Source organism: Hakea prostrata, chromosome 10, assembly GCF_041222555.1.
Source record: "Hakea prostrata isolate BN-2017 chromosome 10, UWA_Hpros_2, whole genome shotgun sequence".
Classification (NCBI taxonomy): Eukaryota; Viridiplantae; Streptophyta; class Magnoliopsida; order Proteales; family Proteaceae; genus Hakea; species Hakea prostrata.
In genome coordinates this window covers 49,155,273-49,171,642 of record NC_142609.1, presented here as the reverse complement: position 1 = coordinate 49,171,642, position 16,370 = coordinate 49,155,273, and the positions used below count along the sequence as shown (strand labels likewise).

The 16,370-nt window shown below is 35.3% G+C and overlaps 1 protein-coding gene across 3 annotated transcripts; it reads right to left on the bottom strand.

Moving 5' to 3' along the window:
• Nucleotides 1–897: 897 nt before the first annotated feature.
• LOC149003708 (delta(12)-fatty-acid desaturase FAD2-like) lies at nt 898–5,877 on the bottom strand. 3 transcript variants are annotated; one of them, XM_089138095.1, is made up of 2 exons: nt 5,782–5,877; nt 898–2,359 (listed from the first exon to the last, which is right to left on the bottom strand). In XM_089138095.1, the coding sequence occupies exon 2, from the start codon at nt 2,333–2,335 to the stop codon at nt 1,181–1,183; it is 1,155 nt and encodes a 384-aa protein (XP_088994221.1). In that variant the 5' UTR covers nt 2,336–2,359; nt 5,782–5,877; the 3' UTR covers nt 898–1,180. The 3 variants fall into 3 exon arrangements, with proteins under 3 accessions (XP_088994221.1, XP_088994222.1, XP_088994223.1); XM_089138096.1 differs by lacking the exon at nt 5,782–5,877 and adding an exon at nt 2,897–5,753; XM_089138097.1 differs by lacking the exon at nt 5,782–5,877 and adding an exon at nt 2,929–5,753.
• Between the last annotated feature and the right edge of the window lie 10,493 nt (nt 5,878–16,370).

Here is a 16,370-nt window from a genome sequence, read left to right as displayed (position 1 = left end):
CCTGTCTATTGGATCATGGATTGAGCGATCCATGAATTCTTTTAATTACAAACATTGCATGGAAAGGGTAAAACAAAATTTGTCCATTTTCAAAAAGGTGATTCCTTACCGTTCAACTTACGGGTGCAATTCAACCTGTCCACTTGTCACCCATCTGACATTTAGACGAACACGACAGAGGGCAACGTGGGATAGAGAAAATCAAGATTCTTAGAAAGATAGTTATCAATACCATGACAATAACACCTATTAGTGAAGAGATCATCCGTTCAATTCTCCTAATTGTAGTACTGTACGCATAAAAAAGGAAGCCATTTTCCAAGTTTCCTTCTCACTTGGTTTGTAATTCACCCATAACAATTGCGTCTCTATTTGTCGAACAAAACTTCAACCAATTTGAAACTTTCCATCTCTTTACTGAAGTCATTTTGTAGGCTTGTAGCTTGAAGTTGCGGTCAATGTATCCAATTACTTTTGCGTTTTAGTTGTTTTTGACGACAAAATCACTCGGAATCCATAAATCCTAGGCCCTGGCCGGCTAAAGGTGGGAGAAGACATTAACAACTAGTCAATGGATTCACAAGCAAATATCATTGATTTATCAAAATTGGACAAGCTTTTTATAGCTCAAATTTGATATGCAAACGGAAGAAAATGTGATTTATGCTTTCACCATACCAGCTCCATTTTCTGTCCTATATATCGCAGGAGTTATGAAGTCGAATCTTCTATCGTAACGTTTAGAGTTCTATAGTCTATACATTTCTTGCATACTCTCCTCACGATTTCTTCACCATATATTAAGACGTATAATGTATTACAACATTAAATATATATATACTAAAACGTAATAAAGACTCATGGAACAGTTAGAAACTGTAAAAACCTTGATTAAGTCTATTATTAATTAAAAAAGAAGCCCATAATTAAGTCTTTAGTAGTTTTATTCGTTAAAGGGGTTCAATCAGAGTACATAATTTTATTGCATGGTCCAGGTGAAGAGATCTTGAAATAATAACCCAACACTACCACAGCCTAATCCTACCCGTACGATTTCTTACTTCTTCCAATCCCCCGTACCTATTTTTTATTTTTCATTTTTACTAATTATCAGGTTCTTCTGATAGACAAGTTTTTAAGATCTGACTCTCCTATGTTGATTGCAACAGTAGAAGAAAGCTCAAAACTTGTTGCGGTACCAGAAGACCCCTTTCCCCTGTTTATCATCATCTGGTTCCACGTAAATACAGTGCTTGGCTTCTCTCCACACTGCCTTGTAGAATGGTGTTCCGTCAAATTGGTAGTACTCCCCAAGAATGGGCTTGATAACCTTGGTTGCTTCCATAGCATGGTAATGGGGCATGGTTGATATTAGATGATGAGCTACATGGGTGTCAGTGATGTTATGGAAAACCTTGTTCAACACTCCATAATCCCTATCAACGGTCGCCAATGCTCCCCTCAGCCAATCCCATTCTGATGAATCATAGTGTGGAAGCGCAGGGTGAGTGTGCTGCAAGTAGGTTATCAAGACCAAGAACGCATTCACTATCAGCAATGGCACGCCGTACATGCACACAACCCAAGCAAGGCCTTTAGCAGCGGCGATACGGAAGAGCAAGAAAGAGACGGCGAGGACACCCACGTCGGAGATGTAGATTTGGAGGCGTTCACGGTCGTTGTAGATAGGGCCGTGAGGATCGTAATGGCAGGCGAAGCGGTCGTATGGGCGGCCGGAGACGTTGAAGGCCAAGTAGAGAGGCCAGCCAAGAGTGAGAGTGATGGCAATGGTGAGGAGACGCCCGGGTGGGTTGTTGAGGTACTTGGAATACCAAGAGAGCCCGGATTTGGGTTTGGGCACGAACACCTCGTCGCGCTCGAGTGAACCTGTGTTGGAGTGGTGGCGCCGGTGACTGTATTTCCAAGAGAAGTAAGGGACGAGGAGCAAGGAGTGGAGAATGAGCCCCACTGTGTCGTCGAGCCACTGGTAATCACTGAAGGCGTGGTGGCCGCACTCATGGGCGATGACCCAAACGCCTGTGAGAACACAGCCTTGGATTGCCCAGTAGATTGGCCAAGCAATGAAAGATAATGGACTTGGTAGGTTGTGGAAGTAAGTGTCAGCGATGTAATACAGGATTGAAACGATGATAAGATCATACACCACATAGGAAAAAGAACGCAGCACAGAGCGTTGGAAGCAGTGTGGTGGGATTGCTTTCTTGATTTCACCCAGTGTGAAGGGAGGTTTTGTGTGTGGAACTCTCTTGAGGACTTCGTGTTCTTCCTTCTTGTTCTTTGATGTGGCTACGGACATGTTACCACCGCCACCCATGGCTGCTTGCTGTGTGTGCTATATCTGCATAAACGAAGAAGCAGGGTTTAAATACTGAAATTCAATTCTAACCCACATAGGAAAAGCGTTTTAAATGCTGATTTGACTCGCTGCCCTGCTTGTTTAAATTGTCAATTACTGGTAGACAAACTTAGCCATCGATGATGAATTACCCGAAATATCATTATAATAAGGCTCGGGGTATGACCATAAGACACAAATGGACTGGGTACACAACGGCATCTGCTAGGTGACGGTCCAAACTTAACAATCTCATTTAAAAAATGTTCTTCAAACGACCATACATGGTCACCAATCTCAAAAAAAGTAAGTGATAGCAAATGGCAGATAATTGAAAAAAAGAGCCACATGAATATGGAAAAACAGAGAGATGAGGTATCTTTTGCATAAAAAAGAAAAAACGGACAGACAGATGCCGTCAGTAACATATAATGACAAAAATCTTTCATACACGAGCAAAATGATGGGTCACTCCATATATCCATATTCAAATACAGAAAAAATTTCAAATTTGAACATTCATATGATGAAATCACCCACTTGGGGGTAGGATGGTGGATGAGGGAGTAGACCAGAGTTGCCGAAATGTTTGAAAAGCAAGGGAGGTAGAAATATGTCTCTTTTGCACATTGAGATCTCCGGCGTTTGGACATGACTTTCAGTGATGAAAAGCAATCAACCCAGATCTCACAGTGCAGACGCCCTATGATACTACGGTATTAAGGACTAAAACCTGTTGTTATATATAAATATCCCTGGTCTCACAATGAGACTATGGATTTGAGTCACATTGACATGGAAGATTAACTGAATTGGTCAAAACTCTTCCAGAATATGAAAATAGAGAATTAACTTATTGGTCAACCACCCAGGGTAGAACCAATAAATTGGCACCCAAAGTGGTGGTATTGAAATGTTGAAGAGGACCTGTTACCTGTATTTCTCCTGTCTCACACAGTCATCCAAAGCTGTGGGCGACCAAGCAAAACGGTGGATTCATTTGATGCATGATCCACCACGGACCTGCCCTTTCCGCAAGTATCTCTCTCATTCTTACAATTTTTTAAGGAACACATAACCCACCACAGAAGATTATGATATGGCATCAACCTACCTTCTATCAGCATCCAAGTTGAATAGCACATCGCCAAGCCAATATAAAATACCGTGATCAGGGCTCATGCGGATTCCTTCCCATCTCTTTTATAGAAAAGTTAGATCATCAATCATTGGAGGAACTGAGGGGTTTACTCGCCGATGTTTTTTTATTGTTTTTTCTGGTTTCAACCCAACTCTAAGGCTCAACTCGCTTTGAATTATAAGTTGTAATCCAACTAGTTGGTTTTTTTTTTGATAATAAATTAAAATTTATAAGTAAATCAGTCTTGACTAATACATAAAGCAGCTGGTTGGCAATGGTATTTAAGTTCTGTCCAACTTGAAAGGCTAAACTATATGCTATGTTATTAAAGTGTTTTAAGATGATAGAAGATTTAAAATTATAAAATCTGTCTATTCTATTGGCATTTAGTTAGAATATCTACCAAAGGTCCAATTAACTCTGGTGGAACAACTGTTAGGTATTTTTATGTTTTTGCCAAAAAAATCCTGTTAGGGCAAAAGGAAAAAAAAAAAAAAAAAACGTTAAGTAAGAAAGGCACGTGATACTCAAGTGGCCAATATCATTTTAATAATAAGTTAATATAATAGTTCAAACAATCTTGACAAGTTTTTCGAATTTTAAAGTATTCTTATTTTTATTAATGACACAGCATAAAATATATATATATATATATAGTAAGGAATCAATATTGATGAGGTGGACTGACAGGTGATTAGGTGAATCCTTTATTTATATATATATAAAAAGAAAAGATATGAAGAGAGTATAGTAAATAAAAAATTCTAACTCTACATGGTCCCCCACTTAAAAAAAAAAAAAAGAAGAAAAAAATTCTAACATTCAAATTAATTATGTTTGTAACAATATTTAACTTTTCAAAGCTTTTGAATCTACAATTCCTTTTTGTTAGTTGATGGAATCTACTGTTTAAAAAGAATATAGAAAGTGTTCCCACACACTTACTCATTTATTTCCATTCTCTACCAACAGGATTCTATTAGTGTTTTTTCATATCTCTACATCATATATTAAAAGGGAATCTAGATTTAAATTCTGACAAGAAAAATTAAAAATGAACCCCTCTTAATATGTAATGAAATTCGGACTCATTCTTAACCTATACTTGATCATTTCAAGTTAGAAGAAAAATAGCGAGACTTGAATGCTGTGCTGCTGTGAAATAATAATTTCGTCCAAGAAAAACAAGAAAGGTAAAGGTCCCCGCAAATAAATTAATCCCTAACACTAATATTACAAACCATCCACGCATTAAATTGCGAAGGATCGCGCAACTTCTTCTGATGGGATTTGAATCGGCCAGCCAACTCTTTTACACACCCTCCATAAACCCTGGGATTTTAAAAAACCCTATTAAATGCAAAACTAATATGAAAATACCAAAAACATATCTCTCTCCCTGAAAACGGTGCCGTGCCGACACAACTGCAAACTGCAGTTCTTATATATATTCAAATTCACAAGGCTAAAGCGAAAATAGGGTTCTTGTAGACTGGTCCCCATGGTGGGGAATTTGGAGCCAAAAAAAAAGAGAGAAGAGAATCATCACTCCTTTGGACCATAAAGAGAAGACATGAGCACACAGCCCACGTTTCAAACCTTCCTTTAAGAAAATCTCCACAGGTCAGGACTCGGGAAAACAATAAAATTCTAACTATTCAAAGCTACAAGCCAACAACTCAGGTCTTTTTTTTGGAGGTAAACATAGGATAATTAACGGCCTAGGAGCTGGAATTAAAACATTAATTCAGAAAAAAGGAAAAAGTTTTAAGCTAATAACAGGAGAACGTAAAACAATTTAACAGAAACTAGTAGATAAAGAAGATCTTGTTGAGCGAAAAACAGAGGAACGATTCGACATTGCAACAGCTAATTCGAGACTTTTCTCTCAAAAAAAAATAAAAATCAAGGAGCATTGGCTAAACCAGACTTCAGATCCAACCAAGAGAAGCGATACTCACATTAATCACCGCAAAAACTAAAAATGTAAGCATCTAAACACCTGCAATCAGTATTTCCCCTAAATAGATCCTAGATTGAGACACTGAATCTGAATCGGTTCAATGTTGAAAGAAAGCCAGCCATTGGCTTTAGATCTATCTTAAATACTGCAATGGAAACCGATTAATGGCTTCAAACAGAAAACTCCATCGAAAACGAAGAAATAAAGAAACATAACATGAATATCGAGAGCATGACATTGATGAGATACACGAGAACAGATTTAAACTGAAAACACAGAAGAAAGAAGAAAAAAATGTATAGGATTGAAGAAAAAGAAAACCTGAAAAGAAAATATCGGTTCTCCTCCTCCTTTGGCTCTTCGCTTTTTTACTTCTCTCCTGCGTGAGAACCGTGATTCTATATCCTCAGTTCCAACCCATCAGCTCGGTATTTAACCTGTTCTTGGGCTTTTTACTGGGTCCCACTAAAAATCAAGCAAAGGCCACGTCTTCATCATTCCACGTGGTTACTTGTAATTGGTTATCTGAGTTGTTGTCAGAGAAGGACAGAGCATAACGTACTTTATGGAACAGAAAAAGATTACAGGCCGTCCATATCTAGAGTACGCTGCGTGCATATATTGTACGGTGGAGATTGATTCACGCTGACAAATATCTCGTCTATATCAGTAATAACCACTGACCAAAAGCGTGCAAGTGGAGCTAACTGATGATGATGGGGTTGTTGCACTTCCACTCTGGATGTGGAAAAGACAGATTCCACCCCTTTTCTCAATGTAGCTAGGGGAAATATGCAAGGACAAAGTTGTCCTTCCGGGGAGATTTTGGTAGAATAGAAAATTTCGAGTTGGGACCATGATCATCTAGCTATCCACTTTCCTCACATTTCTATGCGTACCACGGGTGGTCTTCTCCAAACATGTGGTGAGCAAGATCTCGCTTAATTGTAAATGCACAGGACTATGGTAGAGTATGAGAGGAACACAATTCAATACCAGTTTGATGCCCAATAAGAAGCCTTCCTCATCGAGAGAGCACTCTTGATCAAGGTTTAAAGTATCGGTATCGAATATCGTATTGGTCAGGTAATTTTAAGAGACGTATCATCTTGTATCGAGTATTGTATTGCTTTGACAAATGTATTTTAGTGTAATTCAATTGAGAGACGTATCGAAATGTATCGTATTGTTTTGGTCAAATATGGATATGTATCAGCAAGTATCGTATAGTATTGTGAGATACTTTAAACTTTGCTCTTGATGCTTTTTCATCACATATTTAATGTGAGGTCTACGTCTACGTACAAGTAAAACAATTTAGACATGGTATTTTCAATGAGTCTCACATATGGGCCCACATCAAATATGTGGCGGAGAAACATTAGAGGAGTATTATGTGCTTCCTGGGAGTGATCTTGGACTCTTGTTACAAATTGTCCTTTCATGCTTTAAGGGCATTATTGGTGTAGCAGTCTATGTGACTCTATAGATTGTGGGGTGCCATTATTCAATATGAAGGGGAGGAGATGTCAATAAACAAAGTAAAAGAGTAGGAGAATAATGTGATTTTATTTGTAATTTAAAAAAAAAATTCACAATATCTCCTTTGTTATTTTATTTTTCATAAGCACAATTCTTATTAGGGTGCTTATTAGAATTGCAATAGGGATAAGTTGGGTCAATTTTTTTTTTCAAATCTAATCCTAATTCTAAATGCTCATAGCTAGGTTCATTTTTGCCTCCTTAACTCTTAATTTGTCTTGTCATGCTTTAATTATCCTTGATCCAAGACCTAAGATTCTTGTTCCAACTCTCTTGTATGTAGTCCATGTTTTATCATTGTTTGATTTGATTGTTGTGGATTAGAGTCTAATATGTATACTTATTATCCTTTGTTAATCTTTTTTTTAGTAATTTGGGACTTTATATACGTATTAATATAGCAGAAAATACATATAGAAAAATTACATTCTAGTGAACCTTTTACCTACAGGCTACAATTACCTCTAAAACACAAGTGACGAGCTTGGCAGGTAGGCATCTCACATCTAGCTTAACCTCTTGAGGTACTTGAACTGGACTGGCCTAAAAGTCTGCACAATGATTGGTTTTACGAACGTGAAAAAACTGGCAAGCTCACGGATAACTCCATCAATATCTTTGAGTAACTCACGAATAGGATCCTTTGTTAATCTTGTCAGAAGTAACTTTTATAAAATGCAAATTTTTTTATTTGAGGCCTATGAGAAAATTTTTTTTGACAAAAATAAATAATTAAAAATTCCATCTTTTGAATCATATGAACATAAATCTTTACGAAGGATTCACAGTTGAATTACTCTTTAAGCTATAAGTCAAAGATATCTTTATTCAAATTATTTGGATACATTCAAAACCCTAGTGCGGTAACACATCATATAAAAGGTTAATTAAAGTATATAATTATTTTTTTTGTCTGACTTTTTTATTATACTTTATATAAAGTCACCGCTTTATTGTCCTAGTTCTCTTTAGAAATCCTCGATTTATTGAAGAGAAATTAAATCGAGGATTTCTAAAGAGAACTAGTATAATAAAGCGGTGACTTTTTTCTTATAGACTTACTTGAGCATTGGTTTAAGTTCGGTATCATATAGGATATGTATTCATCAATGGATTTGAGGATAAAATGTGAAAATACTGTTTTTCTATCAATGCATAGTGTTAGGATTAGAGCGATCAATCAACCATAATCGAATAGAAAGCAAGGAAGAAGAAGACATGATTTTACCTTAGTTCACCTCAATGTGAGGCTATGTCAAGCGTTAGATTTTTCATTATATTTTTCTTAAAAACAACTACTTACAATGTTTTGTCATAAGAGAAAAATATATAGGCGCTTAAAAACCTGAGCCACAGCTATTCATGGCCGAAACCCAAACTGTAAATATACTTCGAGGCCTACAAAAACATAGATCCTCTACATGCTATGGAGGTGCTGCCCCAACACTCCTGTCGGGGCGACCTTCCCGGACCGTGACGACACAATGAGAAGTAAGAACTATACTCAACACATAGCTTACTACATTTATAACGTGTTTGAATTGAATTGGGTTTCTTAACCTATTGAGATTGATTTTTGCACGGGATAACTTATCATTTTTTTTGGTAGAAATAACTTTTCATATTTGAATACATTATTCATGAATCTTTCTTTTCCTAAGGCCTGTGTACGAGCTCCCATTGATCCTATCAATCACGTAACGTAAGGATGTTAAAAACCTTTATTAGGGTCACAATTAATGAAACATTTGTCATGGAAGACTCTTATGTCGTTAGGAAACATCAGCTATTATTGCAAAAGATTACATCTTTTATTGTTGATTTTTAACAACAATAGGACAAGATGAGCCTTGAAAGAACGCTGAAGTGAGCCCTTGAAAGATGGAAAGAAAGAATTAGGTTTGATTTTGCAAATTTGTAAAATAAAAAACATTTGAAGGTAAAAAATAAAAGTTAATCACAACCGTTGACTTTTTTTTTTAATCGTGGTGAAATCTGAACTGTCGGCGGCAGCCAACCGCGGCTGCCGCAAATAAAAATCCGAACTACCTAAGCCTTTTGTGAAAAGTGTGAGAAAAGAACAGAGAAAAAATAAGAAATAAAAAAGAGAAAAATAATATTGCTTCATTCTGTCTAGCTCCCCTATCGCCTTTCGTTTGTAATACTCATGCCACTAGTATTGAGACCAATATTTTGAACTATATAAGGTGAATTAATGAATTAAATGAACACAAACAAATGTTTATAAGTGTGATGTTTATTAAAAATGCTAATTCTGTGAGGCATTTTAAGAGTACATTTCTTTTTTAATTTTTTCTTGATAATTTAAAATTACTTTATCCATACATTATGTATGATTTTTTGTTGGAAACGTTTCAGGAACACCGAAGATATATAATTGGCAAGAAGCATAGATTTATCCCAAAACTATTCTAAATAGGGAAATACCCCCCTTTTTGTTAGAAATGTTAATTAATTAAAGAATTAAGAATTCATGAAGTACAAAATAAGATGAAATTTAAAATTCAATTTTTCAAAGGCAACATTTTAAAGGCACAAGATAGTAAGGTTAATATAAGAATTATTAAATTATCTGACCAAGATTTAATGGATTGTATCAATGTAAAAAATTAAGAGACATTATAGGGTACTGTTTTGGGGTGTCTCACAAAATTTTCATTTTTTTGTTTAAAAATACATTATGCATGACTGAGGATAATAAATAGTCAAGCAAAACCCATATGGATAATTTTACCAAAAAAAAACCCATATGGATAATCAGAATGTTTGTGGTTATTTTCTCGAGTTATTCTGTGTATTTGGTATACTGAAGGAAATTGAAATGCTACTCATTAATAAGAAGAAATCAAAGATAAATTTTTATTTTTAATTTCATAATAATATGAACTGAATTAGACTATTTATTTTTAATGAGTTGAATGATTATCTAAATCATTCAATTACAAATTTTCATATATTTATACCCGTTTGGTTGTAAAAATTCATGAATTCATGAAATCTAGAGATTCATATTTTTATACTAAAAATGTGAATCTATAGATTTATAAGTATGGGGTGAAATTCAAAAATTTCATCCCTACTATAAAAGAGCTAAACATTTGCGCATTCACAAAAATCACAAATGAATCCACATATTTCATTCCACATAAGACTCCATAGGTTTGAAATCTCTAGATATTTGAAATCTTTAAATTCATGCATGTAACCAAACATGCCCTGTCAGCCTATATTTAATGGTTCAACTACTGTTGGTTGGACGGTCCGACCAAGATCAACCGAAGACATTTTGAACCAACTATGCTTTGAGCTGTTCATAAACAAGATAACATATGAAACGTAAGCACTAAGTATAACCAACCTCCTTAAAGATAGCGATAAAGATTTCAATCAAATCTGGTAGTTCGAATCGCTTTAGATTCTGTCATTCTTTGTGATTTCATTCTTTGTGATTTTTTCACTTTGATTGTATTGTGTGAACTCTATCGCTATTATATGGTGGAAAAATATCAAGAAGTACATTAATTCTCCAAAGATAAGTGATCCAAACTAGAGAAACTTACGAAATTGCAATGACTCTACCTGTTGTTTCCTTGCACTCCACTTTATCCTCTCTCCATCCCTTACCTAATCCCAACTTTCTTCTTTTATGGTTACTTGTTTGGTCACATAAGGTTTCTCTTTCAGTTCTCAGATTGATCACAGCAAACATAGATTAACTTTTTATCTAAGAAATCAAGTTGCCTCTATACTTCAAATGCACCAATCTTACAGATTTGAAGAATAAGAACCCTATTTCACAAGGTACAGGCAGCAGAGTCAAAGAAATGGGGTTGAACCATTGATGACTGATGAGACCGCAAATACAAAATGTGGCAATGTATTAAACCTACTCCTAATAATTTACATTACCTACCAGTACGGCAGTACCATCAAAGAGATTTGAACCCATAATTTCTTCGTCAAGAAATTTTGGTTATTGACAATCGGGCAACCACTCCAAACGGTACAACATGAACGTGTGATAATGCCACCATTCTTTTGTGGTAGGGATGACGTCTCTCATTAATGGTGTGACTTTAAATTAAGGGTGTCCTTACGTTGCTCACCAAATTAAACATGCAATTAATTTTCATCCATACCAGTGGAAAAAATTAATGTTTTTCAAATAAACATGTGGTACATTAAAATGCATTGTTCACCAAATACTGTAATGTGGAAAAGCATTACTCGTCAACCACCCTCATGTTTTTTAATAATGCATCTTCCATCTACCCAAAAAAAAAAAAAAAAAATCGAAGGGAAAATTTTCTTGATCAAGTATATTTAAAAAATTGACTTCATAAAATTAAATTTTTTTTTATTTTGAATAAAATATTTTCTCTCGTAAAAATTTTAGCCTTAACTATACAAATATCTCTTTTACAAAATTTTCATTTATAGAATTTAATTACTATTCCACATTTTTTTCAACTTAAAATAATAATATATTCTCCATTCTAATGATCAATCATAAGCTTTTTTTTTTTTTTAATTATTTTTTTAAATCAATTTGTATTTTTCATAGTGACTACAATTGCTAAAGGCTTGTTTGGTTACATGAGTTAGGAGATTTCAAATATCTAGAAATTTTAAATTTATTGAGTTATAAGTCATAAAATTAACTGTGTGGTTGACGGATTCACATCGTCTGTAATTCCTTTCCCAACAATTCCCTGTAATTCTCTCATAGGATTGTGCCATGTGGTATTTAAGTAATCCAAATGTTATCTAACAAACTAGAGTTGAAATAAAATTCAAATTTATGGGTGAGTTTAAATAAAATACAAATTTAATTTAAATTGGATAACCATTAGATTACTTAAATGCCACATGACACAATCCTATGAGAGAATTACAGGGAATTGTAGGGAAATGAATTACAGACGATGTGAATCCGTGGTTGACCTAAACTTGTGGAATGAAATATATGAATTCATCATTGATTTTTGTGAATGCACAAATGTTTAGTGCCTTTATAGTAAAGGTGAAATCCTTCACCTCTAAATTTCACCCCATTACGTTTTTAGTATAAAAAGTTGAATCTGTAGATTTCATGAATCCATAGATTTTCACAGCCAAATGAAAATAATTATCTCATTCATGAATCTAGTGATTTCAGATCTTTGAATTCACGTGTAACCAAATAGGCCCTAAACTAGTTTCACAATATCTAGGTTATCCATTATATATTAATTGTTTTGAAAATAAATAATTAAAAAACTGTAAACTTTTTAAAATTTGTTAGGAGTAAATTGGTAAGAAAATAAAATTTAATACCTGGCTAAAATTTACAAGTCACATAATTTTTTTAGGGCCTGTTTGGTTACATGAGTATGGAGATATCAAATATCTAGAGATTTCAAGTTTATAGATTTCAAATCTATGGAGTTATAATTTATAAAATTAGATGTTTGGTTGTGGAATGAAATTTGTGGATTAATTCTAAAAAACTATTTGATCGACGTGATTTTTGTGAATGTGCAAATGTATAGTTTTTTTGAAATCTCTGGATTTCACCCCTTACACATAAATCTACAGATTCACGTTTTTAGTGTAAAAAGGTGAATCTCTAGATTTCATGAATCTAGAGATTTTTACAACCAAACGGTTATAATTCTCAGATTCATGAATCCATTTTAATCACAACTCTTTCATGTGACTTATAAAATGAATTTCAATAATTTGATGTGATGTAGGGACACATGACATGTATCTACAAGAAAATGGTCAGAAATGGACTCAACAAATTTTTGCCTTGTAGCCTTCTCTTTGTGGGCTTGGGGTTCTTTATGTGGTATTAAATTGTTGAAAGGCCCAGATTAGTTAATGGGTAAAGGGCTAGTTGTGTTTTATTGGGCGGTGAGCTAATGTCTCAAACGGGCCTATTTTAGTTAATGGGCTTAAGTATGGGGGGTTAATGGGTTTAGGTGTCGATTATCATTAATTTTCTTATCCAGCCCAATTTCACTTCACCCATAGTAAAGGAAGTTGCCTCTGTTGATTGAAGGCCTAGTGTGTGTTCCTCTGCAGCGGACGCGTATACAGCCTCAAATTCGTGTCGCGCAAAAAAAGGCGCAAGTCCCTCAAAGAATTTGCCAGGTGGACAAACTCGGCAAACTCTTAAACGTGTCAGCTCATTGGAACCCTTGCTTTCTTCTTATATATTGGCACTTGTTGGCTTATTGTCTTCTCATGGTCTCACTCAAAATTCATACAACTTGGAAAATCTGAATCGTTGAACCGGAATCCAAACGATGGAAGCAGCGTCGAACATGACGGTGGCGGCCAAGTCCGGCATGGACAAGATGAAAGCGACAGTCCAAGAAAAAGTAGAGAAAATGACTAGCAATGACCCAGCTGAGAAGGAAATGGCGAGGGAGAGTAAAGAAGAGAATTACGATCAGGCTGAGATGAACAAGCAGGCGACGCGTGAGAATAACGCGGCGAAGAAATGATAATATTGATATTTTTTTTTTTCGCAACAATATAAAAATATATACGCTCAACCCTAATAAATGCACCACATTGGGGAGATGTAAACCCATGTCGGTAGTTACCTGCACTTGGACATTTTATCATCAATAATACAAATTGTGATCTGATTAATTAAGAATACAAAAGAAAAGGGAAAAAACAATGAATAAATGAGAAAGAGAAGGGACAATTGGTTGATTTCAGCCCCGCATAGGGATAAATAGGAGAGGATAGAGGAGAGGAGATAAGAGAATAAATAGGGATGAATAGTTATTTTTTAATTAGAAATAAAATTTTGATTTTTGAATACCTAATAAGATTTTTTTTCAAAATTTCCTCATAACCCTGCGTCAAGAGAATAAATAGGAATAAAAGGCGGGGGGGGGGGGGGGGGGATTTTTCCCCCTGGTTGGTGGCAACAACACAAAGACTGGGCACAAGACCGGTGGTGGTTACTGTTGAAGACGGGCCAAACCCTACCAGGCCAAGCCAGACCAGAGCCATGAATGGTTACTGTATTACAAAACGATATGTCCTTCTTTATCTTCTTCTTTTTTCACTTTTGAGTTTGCTTGTTACGCATTTCTTTGTTGTTCCAAAACTGCAGTGTGTCCGAAAGATACAAAAGAAATTCTAGGGAGGGGTTTGTCACCTTGTAAACTTAAAACGGTGTATTGAGACTGGTTGAGTTATATGTAAAAAATCACTTTCCCACCATTTTTTTTTTTGGGTTAAACCCACGGATGTGGTTAAAGTGTTCAGACAAATTTCAATTCTCATTGAAAATTTTTAGGCTTTGGAAATGAGTTCATTTTACTAAGTCCAACGCGACAGCATTGGTACTAAAATTACAAGAGGAAGAGGTCAAAGATTGATTTTAATTCCAAAATTCTTTTTCATCGATACAAGACAATTAAAACTTGAAAAAAAAAAAAAAAAATTTCTAAGTAGGGATAATCTTACCTTCCTCCCTAGAGGACTACTCCTCCAAAGAGGGGTTTCTCTTGTTTTGCTAAATGTGCATTAATTTTTCATTTTCAAAGGTATTATTTGAGCAGCAGCTAGCGAAATATATTTTCTGATGGAATGAAACACGAAATATGTTCAGCAAGTCTTTGTCAAGTTACTATATGTTCAGTTAGTCTTTGTCAAGTTACTAAGGGGGAGCAAGATGAATTGCTAGTTTGCTACTCTTACTTGGGCTGTACTAAATTAATAAAATTGTTAAGATGGGTTAGATTGTCTATTGTTTCAATGTTCGAAGCTAGACCATGGATTAAGAATGTTGTTCCAAAATAAACTCACTTGAGAGTGAGTTTGGGTTGACTAAGGGGTCAAGACGGTTGCCTTGAAAATCAAGTCAGATAAGAAGAAAAACTTTCGAAATTCAAGTCAAAAAAAAAAATACGAATCTTCGCCAGAACGAACAAATTCCTGAGTAGATAAAACTGCAGGGTAGGTGTTTCGGAGTAATGAGTGTTACGAGTTCCTTTGGAGATTGGGGTTATTTAGATCCTTGCCTAACTATTGTGGATCTTGGATGTGTGAGGACCAAAAAAATCCCACTTCAGGCAGAAATACTAGATGTTGGAAGATCCCTTGATATGTACAACACACTAAATGTACATACAAAGTATCAATGCAGATTCGTAGCATTAAATGAGGCAATGAGGCAATTAATGCACTGGCATATGAGCTTTCAAATAAGACAAAAGGATTGGCTAGTTTTGCATGTGCAGGTGCCCGCAGCGACAAAAGGATTGGCTACTGGCTAGTCTTGCCTGTGTGGGTGCCCGGAAGCAACGTCCTCCGCACGTAGCGTCTTTGGCACATGTGGGGTCGACCACGCTCTTGTGCCTGTGTTCGAAGACATGTAAATCCAAGTAAACCGGGTTCAACTTGTGGTTGGCATTTCGTCCAAATTATCCATAACACTATTTGTTATATCAAACCACTTTTGAGACTTCCAAACTGGTGCAAACTGTATGAATTAAGATCAACCAGTTTTAGCTTAGTCTTTTGTCCAGTCCACTTGGCTCTCCATGGAATTTAGTCTTCTAATTGATCCCTTAACTCTCCTTGAAATCCAAATTTCAGATTAGTCTCTTAGCTCTGGACTAATCCCCCGACACTCCTCAAAAAAGAGTTATTGGCTTAGCCACTTGGCGGCATATATTTTTTGAAAATACATCATTCGACGCATCTCTCGATCATTACTCGACGGCAAAATTGTACTCGAAAAAGAAGCTATTTTTATATAGTTGTACATGCGCTCATGCATTGAATTCAAAATACGGACCAAACCAGACTAGACCAGACTAGACTAGCCATCAATAGTTACTGTATTGTAAAACAATATGTCCCATTATTTTTTTTACAAGAGAGTTTTTTATATGAAAGGGATGGGATGAGAATGCTACATATGCTACCAACCATAGTTAGATCCACAATCTCTTCACTAAGAAGTATTGCTCATTACCAATTGAATTATTCTGTTTTGGCATAAAGTTTACTTTGTTTTGCTTTTTATGCATTTCATTTTAAATTCTTTTGAAATATATTTTAAAAAAATAAAAAATCTTAGAGAGGGGTTTGTCCCTCTAAAAAATTTAAATTAAAATGGTGGGTGGACGAACTTTTAATATAATGGTGGCATTTTTTTATGTAGAGATAGTAAATTTAATGAGGTCATTAGTTCAAACTTTTGGTTCTATGTACCTTCTCTTTTTTGGGGCCTCGAAAGTGTACCTTTATATTTTTTATTTTTCCTGAGCAACATCTCCTTGTTGAATTTTTAGTCGCATTAATCTTTTCATGAATGCAAAGCAAGCACA